The following is an 18,217-nucleotide window of genomic DNA, read 5'->3' on the forward strand; positions in this document are numbered from 1 at the left end:
CTTATACTTTTCACGACACTTTTTTTTCAATTCTTCTCCCATGTTGTCTGTTTATTTATTTATTTTTTTTTTCTAATATCTTATCTATATATCTATCTGCGTGTATTTTGACGCACTCCCCAATCCGTTTGGCTCGTATGCTGCTTCAAAATTTTCCTGGGAAAATTATAAAAAACCGCTGCTGGAAAGAGTTAAAATCGCGCGAAAAATCACAGCAGTTGTGCGAAAAAAAATAGGTTTGTTCGGTTGTGGAGTAAAACGGGCCAGAGAATTTTTTTTTAATGTATTTTCAAGGAAAGTCTCTGAACTCGCGCGCATATCGTCTTTCCATGTGTTCGATTTTCATTAATTTATCAGGAATAAATCCATTATGCGAATCAATGCATCGAAGATCGATGGAACCTGCCACCGCAGTGCGCATTACGAAAATGAATGGATTTTAGTAGCGAGCCTGCGCACTCAAAGCTAATAGAATCAGTTTATTACGGATTGTCTACAGGGTCGTCGCTTCCCTGTACAGCACCCATGAAACGGGTACATCTAACGCGAGAGCCGCGATAGCGTATAGGAAGTAAGTTCACCATGCACCGTATTTCATCACTTCTCACCTATGGAAGAGGTACGAGCAGAATGCTATAATAAATACAGCCGATCTTTCTTCTTTATTACCTTTTCGTTTAAATATATTATGTTTCGCAACTACAACAACAACAACAATAATATTAATAATTCAGTTAGACATGTTCTCGATTCAGTTAGACATAATTCAGCTAGACATATTACTCGACACCTACGATGATCGGTTCATATTACGTAAATATTCTAGAGAGCCAAATTTTTCTCAAAATTTTCTTATCGGAGCTTTTTATCATCAACAAGCGAGTTTCGTATTGATGGCTCATTGTGTTTTTCATATATTTCGTAAAACACAATTTTAATTTTTTCATAGAAAAGTTTGATACAGTTGGCCGATCATTTGTTTCATCGTCTACGCGCGATTATCTAAGCGTTATTCCATTGACTGTTAAAAAAACAGTACGTATTTCATAAATTCATGTTATAAACAGTATATAGTATAGCAGTTTATAATGTTTTCTTTCGTAAAAATTCGTCGCATGGAAAATTTTACAATCATCTCCCCTATATATTATGATTGGGTTTCCCAAAACAGTATATTGACTACATCGTTCCCGCCTAGTCTTCGATAAATATATTTGTGTCGATGATTAAAAAACAAAATTACAATCATTCTGATACGAGTCATTGCCTCGCATCTCCTCTCTCCTAAAATTACATCATACCTTTATCAAACTTTTTCAAAGACGTTTTTTTATTCTTTTACTATTTTTTTTAGGACGATTCTAGGACTCCAATTCTAAGCGGGATTATGCGGATGAAAAATATTTTTCTAACGCGTCCAATTTATTATTAACGTAGAAGATTTCATGTGTAATATAAACGACCTCGTTTCGTTTCCCCCGATATTTTGGAATACGGGTCACTGCTCATTCCGTTGCTAATCGTGTTTTTTTTTTTTTTTTTTTTATAATTATCATTCGAATATTCTTCCACTGTCGTATCGAGCTAAAAAATAATATACATAATTTAAGCAGTTTGATTTCTCTGAATACAATAGTGGCACCAATACCGCTACGAGCACGTTATATGTATTCGTTCTGATATACACCAAACAACGTGAATCAATCCGTGCATTTCATTAAAAAAAAAAAAAAAAACTATATTTTCAAAGCCCCTGACCCGCCAAAACGACGTACGTCACTGCATGATGATACAACTCGGTCGATCTCGGACCTTTCAGGTAGATACAGACTTTAAACAAAAGAAAGAATACTTCCTCGCCTGTATGCAGAAAATTGTGTACGTTCTCTGCCTTATTTCTTCTTAATATCTCGCAAAGAGTCTGCGATAATCAGACAAACCGGAGATGTCAAAATATCAATGGAACGGATTAAAAAATGGGCAAAACCATATTTCATATAAATGATTCGAGCAGAGAGAGAAATATGTAGTGAGAATAAGAATTGTAGAGGCCAGGAGATAAGAGACAGCCCAAATAATATTAAGTAAGTATTATTATTCAAAAAAATCTTTATAAAAATTGTTGAAATATAAAATTTTGTTATATTAGAGACGAGTAGGCTAACAAGCGATATTTTAACTGATATAACGTTATAAAATATACCAGCAATGCCAAGAGTACATGATTTTATTTTTGTTTTTCGAGTTGGTATCATTCTTTTGGTTACTCCGTCGATCAATGTTCTTCGACAGCTTCGCCGATTTATTAACGCGATGCCTATAAGCGTAAGTGACAAAATAATAATTTCTCTGCATGCTCACGCTATATATACTACATTTATTTAATTTCACTATAATATAGTTTTAGATCTTGTCTCCTGTAACCCAATGAGTTTCTTGTTCCAGACGCGACACATATTTTTATTGACAGGACACCTTAAAGGATTTTACCTAGCAGAGATGATGAATATTGAAAGTGTTCGACTGCGCTTTGACCTTCGTCGCGTTCATCTTCAGCTCAGCTTCAAATTTTCTGTCCTCTCAACGTCCATAGTTGCGCCTCTGATATGAATAAAAGATGCGTGCTCTGACATTATAGCACGCAAATCCTACTCACCGAACTTTCTGTCTCGCGGGTGGGTGTGGAAACAGGCATAATAATACATCATTTTAAAAAGTTGAAGTTTCGTCGTGTCAACGCACGTTTTAACATCATTTAACCATATGGGGATCGTTAAAAATCAATTAATAAATGAATCATGACTTATAAGAATAAAGTAGAATTATTATTATTTACATATACTTTTGAAGTTGAAATAATGAAATTAAGTTGTATAATTGATTGACTCTCGTAAACATTCTCCTCTCGTTCTCCGAGTGTCCGTGGCCGTATAGCATAAATTTCTTTTCTCAGTGCAGTGCCTGCTGCTTCGCGATCATGTGTAACATAATCACATGTCTCTCTTTCTCTCTCTCTCTCTCTCTCTATAAGACGTATACGAAATAAGAGGTTGATGCAATAACCATTCTCCTTGCGAGTCAAGTGTAGATGCGGAAGAGGATTTAAAACAGAGTAGTATAAAACACATGAGTATAGATGTATAGGCATGCGCACATAAAGTGATCTCGAGTGCAAATTAACTGAAAAATCATCAATTTCAGCTTATTTTTCGGCATTCGAAAATAAATCGCTTTTCCTATTTCGATCGAATGAGAAGCATACAACAGCGGAGATGAACCATATATGCTTTAGTTGCAACAAAAGGCAATAGAAAAAAAATTTGAAAAAATGTTAATTATTGCAACTATATATGATCAATAATAAGTCGATTTATTTAATTAAACTCGTTATGTCGAATGTGTCGAATCGATGAAATCAAATGCAATTATCACAAACGAGACTTAACTTTCTCCCTATTAATTTCAATGCGCCGCCCTAAAAATATGTTTCTTTATAGATAATATCAATTAATTACTTATTGGCAAAACAATATTTCCATCCGAAATAACGGACATCTAAAATAGATGGAACATATACGAACAAAGGACAAATTTTATTTATCATTTCGCTCTATATAGATATAGGGTCTCAGCGAATCAAACTAGCAAAGAAATTTAAATGATTTTTGTGATGGAAAATATATTAATAACGACGCCGGTGAGGAAAAGTTTAACACGAGAGACATATAGAAAAGGTATGACAGGTTGCAGCCGTTTTTTCTCTATAGTTTTTTGTCGATAGATACGCGCGGTGTATCGTGACTTTCGTTCTGACGTATTGATTTTATAACTAGTAGACGTAATTCTTCGCGCACATAACTCAGCCGCGTATAATTTGTTGGAATATAAATTTTTTTCGGAATACCGAGGCGCCCGTTCGCGGTAGCTAATATTTTTTTTCCTGATTAGCAGGCTCAACGGCCCGTATAAATAATAATTGGTTTTTCGCAATTTTCACAGAAACTCGAACCCGTTGTGCGCGCCGGCTATCTTTCTTCCTTGCAAGCAACGATGTTTCGTAAAAAAATTATTCGGAGACTGAAAAATCCCATCAAAAAGCACAGTTGGGAAATCGAAAAATGCGTCTCGTCTCTGTAATAAACTTTCATCTAATGCGTGACATTTTAATATAAAAATTAGGACAATAACATAATTTTGTTGCCGACATAGACCGTGTTCCATAAATATGTTGCACAACAATTTCGAGAGAGTTTCGTAAGTCCGCGATAAACATACTGGATTTATTTCGATATTTATGTGGCCCTTTTACAACACATCTTCTCCTATAGCCGAGTCCACGGTGACGTGCAATGTCATCAGATGAGAAATATACTTGAGGAAAGAGAAGGAATGTGACACGATGAAAAAAGTGAAAAAAGAAAAGACGGAAAGAAGAGTTTTGACTCGGCGAGATATTTGATCGTTGCTCGCGGCCTGTATGCTCCTCGAGACTTCATCATCGCGTCTTTAATTAATTTCTTGACCAATTTTAAACGACTCATTTGGGGACAAGGAAGTTCGTGGATAAACGTATACACGCTTCGTCGTTTCATCAGATATTTACATCACACTTCAGTCTCCGCTCAGTCGTCTCTCAAGCGAGATCCAAGTAACACGGTGTCCCAAAATTATTCAAACTTGTACTCCGAAAGCAGCACCAGTTTTAGTCGATTATTATATTTTTTTTTTCTTCTACCACTCAGAGATTTTTCATCTCGGCATACGTAATAATCGACGAGCATTATATCTATTTTATCTAAATTTTGCAACAATAAGTAAACCGAGTGCTTTATAAAATGCCAAGTAGCAAGACTCGAATTGCTATAATTGGAGGTGGTGTCGCCGGTCTCGTTGTTGCTCGTCACGTTACCTCCAAACCTGAAAACTATAATGTCACCTTGTTCGAACAAACTGATCAGGTAGGAGGTACATGGGTTTACACCGATGACACCGAGTTCGACAGGAATGGGCTTTCCGTTCACAGCAGCATGTACAAAAATCTCAGGCACGTATCTTTTTACAATGACCATCGATTTTAAAATATCGTTAACATAATAAGGCTTGTTACTGGCATCGAAATAATCGAAACTCGTCAATGTGAATTCATCATTTAAAGATTTTTCTCGAAATAAATACCTCCGTACGTGGCAACCGCGCGGTAGGAGAATATCGGTGTTAAATTATCATCGGAAACTATTTTGGAGCCGTGGAAAAAAAAAAAAAAATTAAAAAAAATTATTTTGTTTAAGATACGCGCCATAGTAAACGAAATAGTCCGTGATCGTTGGAATTTAATTATAATAATAAAATGAAACGATTGGTGCTGAATAAAATTGCTATCTGCGTAAAGGGTAGCAACTCGACACCGGGCAACTCCCCGCCGCATTGTTTTCGCGGTGGGAAGTTGCCCGGTGTCGAGTTGCTACCCTCCCGTATAAACAGCATATTTCAATCTTCAATAATGCATAGTCTGTCGTCAAATAAATTTAGTTACTAAAGCCGAAAAACAGGTTACAGGTTCGGGACTTGAAAAAATCATTTTTCAAAGCTGCAATAATAATTGGATCGAATCTTTATGATTTGTTTTTTTCTCGTGTCACGATATTGTTAACGGAACTAATGCGGACTCTTTCGAGCATTACAGTGAAAATGAAAATAAGTCGGTGGAATCAAGTTTTGCCACACATTTGAGAGGCGCGCGTGTCAAAAGTGTCGAAAAAAAAACATCGAAAATAAAGATTATAACTATCCGAGTCGGCGTTGAATAACCCCTCCCGTCCGAACTATAACGGAGTCTAAGATGAAAATCTTTTCACGACCGCATATTATCGTCAAATGTCATCGGGGTCAAATAATAGAGATAGAAACAAAGTACAACGTCGTCATCACATCTGGTTTATTACAAGGCCATATTTTTAATTGCATCATGAATTATTGCGATAATAATATATATTATACACACGCGCGCGCACACATATATTATATCGCATTCGACGGTATCGAATATTCTTGCGCGAAGCGACTCATTCATTTCTTCATATTCGGCCGGATTTACATGCAAGAGCATTGTTTATGCGACTACAATTCGATCAATTATATATATACACACACGTTCGGTGGTGTTAACGAACTATCGTTTCGACTTTGTTCGCAGAGCCCTCTTTATTGCAAGTTTATTTGAATTTCTTTTGATTTTCAACAATGTCTACTGGTAATTATTTAAATTTATAATTGAGCTTGACATTTTTTAATCCGCGCGCTTTTGTAAATAAGTGATCGCGTTTCTACGAAAGATTTCGCATTTACTATTCGTCAACACCTACAATATCGCAGCTATATGGATCTATCGAAGAAAAAGCACGAGCCGGACTTGCCGCGCGCGATTAATGATAACCGCGCACGGTTCAACGACTCGTTCATCCTGCATTTTTTTATTTTTTCTTCTCCTTTTTCCAATCGTTGCTTTCTTCGAAATGGATTGACAATCTTTTTTTTTTTTTTCCACTTTTGTAGCACACCGAATGCCCATATTTTATTTTTAATACTCTCGTCACACCTGAACGTGTAAAACATACCGGTCCTTATTGCTGGTTTCACCAGCAGGCTTATTCAAACGCGAACGCGCCCAGGCAATAACATATCTTGCCTATTATAAGCAGGTTATTTCCAACAACAATAAAGTCATCCTCAACATCATATTCGAACGGTTCTAATAATAAATATATACCAGAGCAAATTATTTTTCGCATCGTTTAAGGGAACATGGGGCAAAGTGGCCACCCACTTTTTTGGGGTATTTTTTAATTCTGGGGCAAAGTGTCCACTCACGCAATTCCGATTTCTGACGGGGCACAGGATCAGTGCTGAGAATTCTATGTTTTTTGAGAAATTGATAGCTTTTTGAGGCAGAGGGTGAGAATCATTTTGGAATTACTGATAAATGTCTATTTTATTTTGATTGACAAAAATCGCGCTTATACTTCATCATCTTCATCAACACCTGCACACAAGGTGTGCGCCCATTTTAGGCATGTTTGATCGCAGAAAATACAAGCAACGTCCGCCGCAGACAAGAATTTTTTTATTTTCATGATCTCTTTTTTCTTACTCACTAGATTTGAGCGATACGACGGACTCGTGATAATGGCGGTTTTCCCACGATTTGCCCCCGATAAGAACGGGCTTTTGCCACTGGTAATGGCAAAATTTATCCAAGTATTCCGACTAATTCTTTTTTCATCCCATCGTTTCGAGGGGGTGGCCACTTTGCCCCAAACATTTTTTTTTTTTTTCAAAATTCGAGAAATAAGGAGGTGGAATCATTTTTGGGACATAAAAATAAGTAAATGACCATGTGCTAACCGACAAAACTCGTTAAATTCGTTAAGTGGGCCACTTTGCCCCATACTCCCCTACATACTCGAGCGTTTGAACGAACTTTGCCGTTTTACGAATCCGAGTTGGTATATGCAAAAACGACATTGAGGATGAGGACCAGCAGCTATCGTTCTGCCGGTTTCTGCGCGGCATGTGAGAGCAGACGACGCGGTCGGGAATTACAGACGATCCGATACACGCGGCATGGCGTTCTACTTATTTTTTAAAAATAATTTTTTTAACGGTACTCTTTGACCAGTGTCGTTCGTTGCGTTGGCTCTCGCGTTGGCCAACCATGCGTATATATATATGCGTTTCGGTTTATCTTCGCTTCAAAGTTGTGAAAGTTTTTTTTTTTGTTTTTCTCTCATTCATGCATACATTCATAAATTTCTAGAACAGCAAAGAAAAATTGCACCAATTTTACCGAAAAGAACAAAAAAAATTGTTTTTTTTTCTCGCGAAAATTAAAAAAATTAATCATGTCGATTTACAGAACGAATCTACCCAAGGAAATAATGCAGATCCAAGATTTTCCTTTTCAAGAGAAATGCGACGCATCGTTTGTCCATCACAGTGCGATAAGACAGTATTTGTTAGAGTATGCAAAACATTTTAATTTGTTCCATCATACCAAGGTATTTGAGTCTTTTGTTTAAGGAAATATTTTTTTTTCTTTCATCCCATATATAAATATATAATTGATTGTTGTAATATGTTTATTCGTAAAAATATATGAGAATAAAGATGATATTAATTTGTATAATTTTGGGCGACGCAGTTGAATACTCTCGTGAAACATGTTACGCCGGAAAGCCTGGCGGACGGTCAAACGATATGGACGATAACGTATATGGACGTAATTTCGAAGATCGTGAGCGTGAAAACTTTCGACGTGGTTGTATTGTGCAACGGACATTATACCGTTGGCAATATTCCACCGATAAATGGTAGCGAGACATTTCCTGGGGATTGCATTCACAGCCACCAGTACAGATACCCTGAAAAATACGCGGGGAAAAAAGTATGCGTTCTCGGTGCATCTTGGTCGGGAATCGACATCACATTGGAAATCTGTAAACACGCTGAAAAGGTTGAATACCAAAAACCTCATTATTATTATTATTATTATTATTATTATTATTATCATTACTATAAGCTATTTTCATTATTTCCTCGCCCCTCATTATTTGTCATCGAAAACCGATTTACATTTTTCTCATATCATACTAATATAAACGCTTACTTTTTCGAAAATAAGTTTCCGATGCGCGGCCCTCCACCCTCTTATCATATATACATATACATGTACCGAGGCTAATAAAGTTTTTTTTTCATCTCATTCGCAATGTTTCGACAAACTTTCTGAAATTTCAAATCAACGCAGGTTTATCTGAGTCATAATTTGCCGGAGCCGCTGGATGCTCATATGGCGAACAACGTTGAGCAAAAACCAGGAATAAGTTCCATCAGCGGCAACACATTCATCTTTCAAGATGGTACATCCGCGGATGTTGACGATTTTATATATTGCACGGGTAAAAGAAACTCATCAATACCAGTATGCATCCTCGCGACGTTCGTGGTATGCTAAATATATACAAAAATAAATAATACAAGTGTCTTATTTTTTTTTTTCTCCCTCGTATGCAGGATATCAATTCACGTACCCGTTTTTGTCTGAAAAAGTGAAAATCAAAACGGACGAGAATAATGTCGAACCGATTTACAAACATCTCGTTCATTGCGATTATCCGAGTCTTTTCTTCATGGGAATACCCGGTATTGTGATACCGTTCCCGATGTTTCACATTCAGGCACAGTACATACTCCGCTTACTTGAGGGACGTGCCGCAGTTTTACCATCGTCCATCGAGATGCATGAACATGTTCAGAGAGAGAAAAAAGCTCTCATGGATCAAGGGATTCCGGTAAGAAATATTAAATTGCTCATAAGGATAAGTGTATTGCGTATTGCGTATTGTAATGAAAATCGATCAAATACTATAATAATCCGCACTCTTCCTCTGATATATGTGCTTTTGGCAAATGTACCTTGACGATGGCTTTTCGAATTGGTCCATATCATGTGAATTTTCTCATGCAGGCTCGACACATAAACAAAATGAAGGAACGACAATGGGCGTACTACGACGAGATTGCGAAATTAGCGAACGTACCGTCGTTTCCTCCGGTCGTCAAGAAAATTTACGATCATACTAATGCGATGCGACTGATAAATTTCACAACATACAAAAATTATCGCTACAGAATCGTCGATGCTGAAAACTTTACTGTATCCTACTGTAAACCTTGTTAGGGTCTACGGGTGAGAGTATTAAATAATAAAAACCTTTTATATGGACACACGGAAAATGCAGACGCGGCGCGGATATATTCATTTTAATATCCTCTCTTTTGCATGTTATTCCGAATGCGACACATATATTTATTTATTTGTTTATTTATTATTGCACTGGATAAGCGTGGAGGTAATATTTTTCTTTGAGGAAGATACAATAATTGACACGTCGTGTGAATAGAATAAATCATTTTTTTCATCGATAAGATAAATTTTCAGAATATAAAATGCGAATATTGCGCCTTGTTCCCCCAATCAAAGAACAAGGCGTGGTTAAACTTTCGACAAATATTTATAATCGCTACTTTTGTTGAAAAGCATACCAAATTATATTTTAATAATATATATGTTGCGATTGTGAATATTTACCAAACTTTCGTTTTTATTCATTTTTATTATTTTTAAATCTTATTACTCGTTCATTTTGAAGAGCAGGCTCGAGAAAAAGTTTGCCGTTGTCGTTCTCGTCTTCTTTCCACCATCAGAGGTGAAACTTTAATGCGAAGCTTCTTTTTCTCGAAACACTTGTATTTTATATATTTATTTCTTTTGCGCTTGCGCGACTAATATTTCACTTTCACTTTACTTTTATTACTTTTTTTCGGTAAATATTCAGAATACGGGCTCCACCTCCGATCGCGCTAGTTTTTTTCATACGTTATTCTGGGCGTTCTTCCGCGTCATTTTATGTACCATTATAGGCGGGGGTCTCCAATAGTTTTCGAGATACATATAACCATTTTTGTATATTAGGGCTATATGTTTATAAAGTGAGTATTTTGGTGACATATTTTAAACTTCTTATTTAAAAAATAAAACATTTATTCTATTTATCATATATTAAAACGGAGAGACGAATTTTACAGAAAAAAAACCCCACGGTTTGATTACAGCAAGGTTTGAATTTTATATGCGACTGAAGTTTCTTATTATTTCATAGAATTTTTTCTAAGTACATTTTTTCAAAGGAAAAAAAACCGGCTTTGGTTACAATGAGATTTGGATCATATATAAAACTCAAAGCTTGCTGTAACCAAATTCTGGGTTTATTTTTTCTTTAAAAACCAAATCTGTTTCTATGCAAACAAATTTCTTCCCAAGTAGGTTTTTTTTTTAAGAATAACATATGAAAAAATTAGCGCTATTGGAGGTGGAGCCCGTATTTTGAATATTTACCCTATTTTTCTATATACATTTTCATATTGTTATAGCGCACTTACATGTATATATATATATATATTCACAAATAACTAACTGTTTAGCGGGCTGTCATATTCAAATGATAGTTTATAGAATTAAAGCGACATTTTAGATACAAATAGGATTCGCGTTATATTACAATCTTGGCATGTGTTATTAATCACCCCCCCCCCCCCCCCCCCCCCAATCGTGATGCGTTCATTAATCATCCAGATTTTCAACTTCCGAAGGATCGCCGCCCATCGCTTTCCAAAATACCGTTACCAATTGCTCCGCCGCAGCTCGTCGATTATTCGTCGATAATGATGCAGCGTGCTCCTTCATATCCATAAGACGACCAAATAGTTCGCCAAAATCGGCATTTTCTTCTCCCATCATACCATCTACAAAGGAATACTTCGATTCTTTATCTTTTCTACATTTTTTTCCTTATTTTTCTTCGCGTGGATACGAAAGTATTGAAAAAATTAAACGAACCAAGCATGCTTTCCATCAACGATTGCTCCGAATTTCTTTGCGCTCCGGAATTCAATCGCATGCTTCCCAATTGATCCTCCACGTTATTAATGTCAGGTGACGATTCAATGCTTGAGTTTGTCAAGTTGCCTTTAAAAAAAAACCTTTCTAAGATTCATGTGTCAGGCTTGAATGTTTATTTTTGTTTTATATCTCGAATCCGGCTATAGCTTGACTCGCTTATTTGGAAAAGATTGACAAGTGAGAGTTTTTACTTTTTCATATTTTAACTTTGACGTTTGGGCAACAATATTGTTGATTTCAAAAAAGTTATTTCTTTCGGGGAGGTAATCGCATAGAGTTGTATGATTTTTCAAAAAGGGCTTTCATCAGAACCAAGATGCGAATTCAATAACATTTTTCTGTCAAACTGATATCTGGAACAGCTGGCAAAGCCCCTGCTGCTACAACGTAACAACTGAAAACCTTTCTATTTCCGTGTCAGAAATTATAAACCATTGTAAATTATGGAATTGGATAAAAACCTTTGAGAATTCTGTTTGGCCATAAATGGGTGTGCAAGGCTTCGATGATTCTATCCATCCCGCATACATTATTCTCTATTTCTTCATCCGTTATATCAAATGTATTGGCACGTTCCAACTCTACCATTTCAAAATTGTGCGTTCTAGACCATTCGCTCACTGTGAAAATCAATGGAAAAATTTTTAGATGTCATATTTGTTAACAACATTTTCATTGTTTTACTGAAAAATATATCTCATTTTTCATTAAACGTTCCAAAGCATTTCTCAACATTTGTTGTAACAACCTACAGAGAACAGCAACAACAGAATACTAACGAGCTGAGATGAAGAAAACGTTGGATAGAAACTCAATTCCGTACTAAAAATATCAAGTAGATTGAGCAACTTTGAATAGTAAAATGAAAATTGTATTAATTTCATCCATATTAGTTTTGTTGGTTGTATCAATTGAATTCATCTTCGACGGGCTCATATATTTTGATATTGATGGATTGATTATTGGATAAATATTGACATTCTAATTGAAATGGATTTTATATTGAAATTTCTCACCCTTATCCTTGGTTTCTGAGTTGTCGAAGGACTGACAAGCAAGTAAAAAGATGTCAGCATTGGAGAGAGAATTAACCAGTGGAAGATAATCATCCAAAGTCCTTGTTGGGTTTTCCTAGTAAAATTAATTTATCGTTAATCAGTATGGCAAGAAAAAAAAGTTTTCAGTGGTATATTCGTTGATCGAAAGTGATCTTACAGCCTTTGAGTCGTGATGGATTATTATAGCTTCCACATCGTCGAGAGAAGTATCCAAAGTCAAAGCATCCGTGACAAAGAGGAGTACTCTAACCGAATAATATTTATTATCGATCGTCCATGAGTAATAATGCAAATTATCACTGTCCGCGATTCGTTCCGACCCCAACTCTGATCCAAAAATGTAGATAACACCATAATTTTTGTTTTGTTTTAATCGAAAATATAACCTTAAAGTTTGAACAAACCTGTCGCAATGTTTTCCGCATGATCGACACTCGACGTGCTGATTATCAATATACGTGGTAAATTCATTCTTGACCTGCTGCACCAATTTTTTCACGATTATTGTAATAAGAGTATTATCATCGGTGTCAAATGTTAAAAACTATGAATTATTGTTGATCAACGTATTGACACATTGTAAACTGCTGCGTATGACGATAGAACAGACAGAAAGACGCGAATCATATTGAATTACGCCTTGTTCCCGCTACACCACGCCATCTTCACTCAATATATTTTATATCTCAGGGAGTCGCGATTATTTATAGTTTAATTAAAATGCAAAATACATAATAATACTATTAAGTGGCAATAATGGTAGCGTTTGCAGCGCAAATGTCAAATCTCGACGAACCCATTATTATTATTATTATTACATTATTCATTCATATGAACGGTACAAATTGAGAAAATTTGCGCAGCGTTTTTGTTAGTATATATCAAGAGACTCGGTGGGCTCGGTGTAATCTCAGGACAAGTAGTACATTCTGGTACATTGACGCACTTTTTGGCAAAATGTACGTGCATATGAGTACATGACACGATTTCAGTTTTGTGATTTGTGAAAGCGTTAGCTCATCCAGCCAGTGTGCATAGTGCGTTGTTCACTTTAACGACCCAAACGTCCCTTAGCACCACTGGAATCATCGTGTACTGTAACCGCTCAAATCGAACGCACCCTTTCACAACTGAAATTGTGTGCTCACGTTCGTTTCGACGGTTTCGACAAAAGCGCGCGCTTTTACTAGGTTTTTTTCTGCACTATTCTATATCGTATCACGACGCGGTCACGACGAACTTTCCTCCTCGGACAAAATAACCGCGGATAAAATAATCATGTATAAAAATCCCACACACACATCGAATGAAATGTAGCGGATATTTTATACATGCTTATTTTATCTAAGGCTATTTTGTCCGCGGTTATTTTAGCTACGGTTATTTTGTCCGAGGAGCAAACATTACGGAACCTTCTATAAATATAGTGATATCGCAACTCATGAAAGTGCAGAAAGATTTGGCGACAATTGGCGAACGTAATAAATCGATGCTTCTTTGAATATATATAGGTGTCGCTAAGACAATTGAGATTTGATTGAATGAAATTCGAAAACATTATTTGATTTTTTAACACTTTTGTTACATTTCTTAAAATCAAAAATACTGAGAACAATCGCTAACGTCCCAACGAAAATTCCAGGGAATTATCTATCTAAACTGCTGCTAGTAATGGGCATCGCTAAAACACTTACAGCCAGCAAAAATTGCTGAATGCGGTAGAGATAACAAATACGATAACGAAACTACGTAATTTTCCACAAACTTGTATAACATACGATGATCAATTGATCACGTGAGCCCGGTACTATTTCCTAGAAGATAATGAAATTCGGTGATTTTGTGAAATTAATACAATCAATTTATTGTGAGATGTATAATACGGAATAAGTATGTTCGTTAATGCTAGTTCTCATGAAAGAAAAACAAAACTTAAATTCTTACAAGAATTGGGTAGCACATAAAAAAAGTTGGACGCAAGAAATGCTGTCGAGAAAAAAAAAAGAAGACTTCATTATTCCAATGACAACGGAGTGTATACAAGCGACATTTACTTATAGAACTCGTGCTCTGACTCGTCCTTCTTAATATTGTTTTTGTAACCCTTCTCAAAGTCCTTGGCAAGTACGATATAACGATTTTCACGAACAGCATGCATTCCTGCCTCTTGACAAATAGCATTTATATCAGCTCCTGATATTCTGTCTGGTCGAGCTACGTAATCTTCCAAATCGACTTCCTCGCTAAGATTCATTTTAGTTGTTATTGTCGAGAATATCAAACGTTTTTGGCGACGATCCGGTAATGGGAATTCAATCTTCCGGTCCAATCTACCTGGACGCAATAACGCGGGATCCAGCGTATCGGCCCTGTGATATAGAAAAAAAAATGATCAAATTACCAATATCATTGTTTCAAATAAATTTGTAAAATGTTATACTTCGGTACTAAAAAAGCCGTTGGTTAAATTTTCGATTCTTTGAGTGATTTTTCGGTATTGTTTAAATTTATACAAGGGTTAGGACTATCTTTAAACTAATAAATAATATCCAGAACCGTGCTCCATTAGATACCATTTTCTCACTTTTTCCTCAAATTTTTGTAAGCGTTACATTGAACGATTTTTACACAATGAACGACTTATACGAATGAATCAGCAATTCATAAACGCAAATGCTTAAATTCTTGATACGATTCTTACCGTTTAAATAGTAAAAAAAAACTCACCCAAAGAAAAATGCGACATAATCAAGAAACATTGCAAATGCTTGAATTAATAAAAAAAAATTAAAGGAAATACAAACCTGTTAGTGGCCATAATAACTTTAACATTGGTAGTTTGATCGAAACCGTCCATCTGATTGAGGAGTTCAAGGAGAATACGCTGCACCTCACGATCAGCTCCGGTTTGGGCGTCAAATCGTTTTGTAGCAATCGCGTCGATCTCGTCAACAAATATAATGGCAGGAGAGTTTTCTTTGGCAAGACGAAAAACATCTCTCACCATCCTTGGCCCCTCACCCAGATACTTTTGTACAAATTCCGAACCCACGACACGGATGAAAGCAGCTATGATAATTGAAGTGATTGGAATAAAAATAGTGCAATGATTTTTTAATTATAACGAAACTTGGAATAATGAAGAATTCCATATGTTCATACCGGTTGTGTGTCTCGCAACCGCTTTTGCCAACATAGTTTTGCCACATCCCGGGGGACCATACATGAGAACACCGCGCGGAGGGTCTATACCAATCTGCTTGTAAAGTTCAAAATGTGTGAGAGGCAATTCTACTGCTTCCCGTATTTCTTGCTTTTGCATATCCATTCCACCGATGTCGCTGTACGCAATGTCCGGCTTCTCATCTTAATGAATAATTATTATTACTTTTTTTATGTTCATTATCTACTGCTGAAAATACATCCAAATTTTTTTCTCCCAGTAGACATATTAGTTTGCTCGAACAGTAAAAAAAATTGGATCTGTACGAGCCGAAGCTTACGTTCATTAGTCTTGTAGCTCTCTCAATTCGGTGAGAAATATTTGAAAAAATACAGTCAATGATTCAATTACCAGCTTGAAGCATAGAAATGCTGGAATCAGCTTCTGGCGGCAAAACATCAACGAGAGCATTACTGTGCTTGTGTAATGCAACGCTGGCAGAAGGCTTGAGCAACTCGCGATCTATTGTCGACAAAATCCGAACATAATAATTGGAGCCAGTTGTTGAACCCACAATGCCTGTGTTCTGATCGACCGCTTCCAAAAACTGTCCAATTACAAGGGGAACGCTTTGTATACGTTTTACTTCCTCTTGGGCATGGAGATATTCTTTTTTTAAATTGCGCTGCTCATCTTTTATATATTCTTCCTGAACCTCTAGAAATTCTAGCATTCGTTGCAGTCGCTAATTCAATAAAATGAAACAAAATTTTAATAATTTTGTCACTAAGAATCTTCCTCATCTCTCAATATAGACAAGAATTTTCACCTTATACTTTGTATACAAATCTTCTACATCCAATTCATCACCGCCGCCGGAATAGTGACCCATTATTGGCTTGATATCGACTTCAGCTACATCCTAGATAAATTAGTAAGATGAATATTGATTGATTCAAAAAAATTTTTTTTTCAATTCCTATTCACTAAAATGTTCATTGTTTCCTCAAAAATCAACATTACATTTGAATATTTGTTAAAAGACAAGATAAACCACCCTGTTGTCAGCTTTGTACAGATGGAAAGAATCTGAAATATATCCTTTGCGCTGCTACCACTCGAACAAAGAGACAGCAGGAGCTGTTTAATGATTGGTACTAAAACTTTGATTTACTTTGGGTTTGTTTGACTATTCTTAGCAAAGATATAATCAGCAATTTTAGTTGTGTACAAGTGTCAATAGGTAGTCATTTTTCTTTACTAGCTAGTGATACTCAAGATATTGACACTAAACTGAACCATTATCCATAATTAATCACGTCCAATTCTCTATGGTAATTGAAAATGAGCCTGAAAAAAAACCAACGGAGGAAAACAAATTCAACATGTTTTCTAAACGTAATAAAAGTTGAAAAAGTAACTTTGGGGTGTTTATGAATTATGGAACGAGGATAACAATTAAAAAAACCATCAATCGATTTTCAATTATTCCCATATTTTCCAATTTGAAAATGTATGATAAAAGTATATTGTGACTACGAGAAAACAACGGAAATTTTGTAGCTAAATATTTGTGGCTAAATTATGGTTCAGTGTCAAAATTGAATATTTCTTACATTTTTCACCGAATAGCAAACTAACCTTAAAACAATGAAAATGCATTAAACTCAAATCGTTTAAGCCTGTGTAATGGTATATGAATAAGACTCACTTTGTCAAGCATCATGACGGTTGCCTCTTCCATTTTACCACCAGGCATTCGATAAAATAATATCGTATCAAAATTTCGGTGGTACTATATAATCGAATGACTCGGAAGTCTTGATTGAAGAAAACTCGTAGACGACTCGGAATGACAGTACAGTAACGGGGCAATTTTCTTAGACTGAGAAATATTCGTGTTCGTGTAGACGAGAAAATTTCATTGAACTTGTGTTATCTGCTGGTCATGTAAAAATGTCCGCTAGATGTCTCCTATAAAAGAGGAGGGAAAACCACAATTTTCAATTCATAAGAAAAACTGCAGTAATATATTATTTTTAAAATACAGATTAAGTTTTTTTATTTTGGTTTAGTTATATATAGATATATACAAAATACGCAAGTCAATCTTGCGTATTCGCAAATATATACAAGAGTTATATATGACAATAATACACTTTATATATTATTTGCTATTACGAAGTTAATCACACTCATCATAATTTGTGTCGATTTTTTGGCCAAATTATTCGTGTGAACGCTCAAATATTCTCTATTAAACTGTAACAAATATCAAATGCGCATGCATTGATTGTGTGACCAGAACATAAACAAAAGGATAAATAAATTGACTTTCTCTCTCTCCTTTTTGTGTAGTGCGCCATAAATTTAAGATAGCTCAAACTTCTGTTCAATGATTTGCGCAAAATGTTTCAATACTATATCTACACGTTCAATAATATATTGTGCAATATCACCTATATTGCGCAATATTAT

At 35.7% G+C, this 18,217-nt stretch overlaps 3 protein-coding genes and 1 long non-coding RNA gene across 5 annotated transcripts; 2 read left to right on the forward strand and 2 right to left on the reverse strand.

The window, feature by feature from the left end:
- Window positions 1-385: 385 nt before the first annotated feature.
- LOC122410296 (uncharacterized) lies at window positions 386-2,864 on the forward strand. Its single transcript, XR_006260886.1, has 4 exons — window positions 386-619; window positions 1,820-2,084; window positions 2,246-2,325; window positions 2,446-2,864. It is a non-coding gene; the product is annotated as an uncharacterized lncRNA (long non-coding RNA).
- Window positions 2,865-4,125: 1,261 nt separating this feature from the next.
- LOC122410289 (flavin-containing monooxygenase FMO GS-OX-like 4) lies at window positions 4,126-9,781 on the forward strand. The gene is made up of 7 exons (XM_043418448.1): window positions 4,126-4,254; window positions 4,329-5,044; window positions 7,913-8,054; window positions 8,198-8,509; window positions 8,804-8,954; window positions 9,070-9,347; window positions 9,524-9,781. Exons 2-7 carry the CDS (start codon window positions 4,836-4,838, stop codon window positions 9,734-9,736), a joined length of 1,305 nt encoding a protein of 434 aa, XP_043274383.1. The 5' UTR covers window positions 4,126-4,254; window positions 4,329-4,835; the 3' UTR covers window positions 9,737-9,781.
- Window positions 9,782-11,163: 1,382 nt separating this feature from the next.
- Window positions 11,164-13,961, reverse strand: LOC122410293 (alpha- and gamma-adaptin-binding protein p34-like). The gene is made up of 6 exons (XM_043418453.1): window positions 12,981-13,961; window positions 12,734-12,903; window positions 12,535-12,649; window positions 11,980-12,138; window positions 11,456-11,584; window positions 11,164-11,361 (listed from the first exon to the last, which is right to left on the reverse strand). The coding sequence occupies exons 1-6, from the start codon at window positions 13,045-13,047 to the stop codon at window positions 11,180-11,182; spliced, it is 822 nt and encodes a 273-aa protein (XP_043274388.1). The 5' UTR covers window positions 13,048-13,961; the 3' UTR covers window positions 11,164-11,179.
- A 453-nt stretch (window positions 13,962-14,414) lies between these two features.
- Window positions 14,415-17,622, reverse strand: LOC122410291 (26S proteasome regulatory subunit 6B). Of its 2 annotated transcripts, none has more exons than XM_043418450.1 (6): window positions 17,451-17,622; window positions 16,569-16,661; window positions 16,151-16,484; window positions 15,739-15,942; window positions 15,381-15,645; window positions 14,415-14,945 (listed from the first exon to the last, which is right to left on the reverse strand). In XM_043418450.1, exons 1-6 carry the CDS (start codon window positions 17,496-17,498, stop codon window positions 14,627-14,629), a joined length of 1,263 nt encoding a protein of 420 aa, XP_043274385.1. In that variant the 5' UTR covers window positions 17,499-17,622; the 3' UTR covers window positions 14,415-14,626. The 2 variants fall into 2 exon arrangements, with proteins under 2 accessions (XP_043274385.1, XP_043274386.1); XM_043418451.1 differs by lacking the exon at window positions 17,451-17,622 and adding an exon at window positions 17,381-17,416.
- Between the last annotated feature and the right edge of the window lie 595 nt (window positions 17,623-18,217).

Source organism: Venturia canescens, chromosome 4 (assembly GCF_019457755.1).
Source record: "Venturia canescens isolate UGA chromosome 4, ASM1945775v1, whole genome shotgun sequence".
In the NCBI taxonomy this organism is placed as follows: Eukaryota; Metazoa; Arthropoda; class Insecta; order Hymenoptera; family Ichneumonidae; genus Venturia; species Venturia canescens.

Bases quoted from the DNA above. Each gene is read 5' to 3' on its own strand.
- LOC122410289 (XM_043418448.1), top strand. From the start codon at position 4,836: ATGCCAAGTAGCAAGACTCGAATTGCTATAATTGGAGGTGGTGTCGCC. The intron at 5,045-7,912 runs GCACGTATCTTT...GTCGATTTACAG, and splicing joins AGCATGTACAAAAATCTCAG to AACGAATCTACCCAAGGAAA. The intron at 8,510-8,803 runs GTTGAATACCAA...AAATCAACGCAG, and splicing joins TCTGTAAACACGCTGAAAAG to GTTTATCTGAGTCATAATTT.
- LOC122410293 (XM_043418453.1), bottom strand. From the start codon at position 13,047: ATGAATTTACCACGTATATTGATAATCAGCACGTCGAGTGTCGATCAT. The intron at 12,904-12,980 runs GTTTGTTCAAAC...TTTTTGGATCAG, and splicing joins TGCGGAAAACATTGCGACAG to AGTTGGGGTCGGAACGAATC. The intron at 11,585-11,979 runs GTTTTTATCCAA...TTTTTTTTAAAG, and splicing joins GCCAAACAGAATTCTCAAAG to GCAACTTGACAAACTCAAGC.
- LOC122410291 (XM_043418450.1), bottom strand. From the start codon at position 17,498: ATGCCTGGTGGTAAAATGGAAGAGGCAACCGTCATGATGCTTGACAAA. The intron at 16,485-16,568 runs GTGAAAATTCTT...TTATTGAATTAG, and splicing joins ATTTGTATACAAAGTATAAG to CGACTGCAACGAATGCTAGA. The intron at 15,943-16,150 runs GTAATTGAATCA...TTATTCATTAAG, and splicing joins CATTTCTATGCTTCAAGCTG to ATGAGAAGCCGGACATTGCG.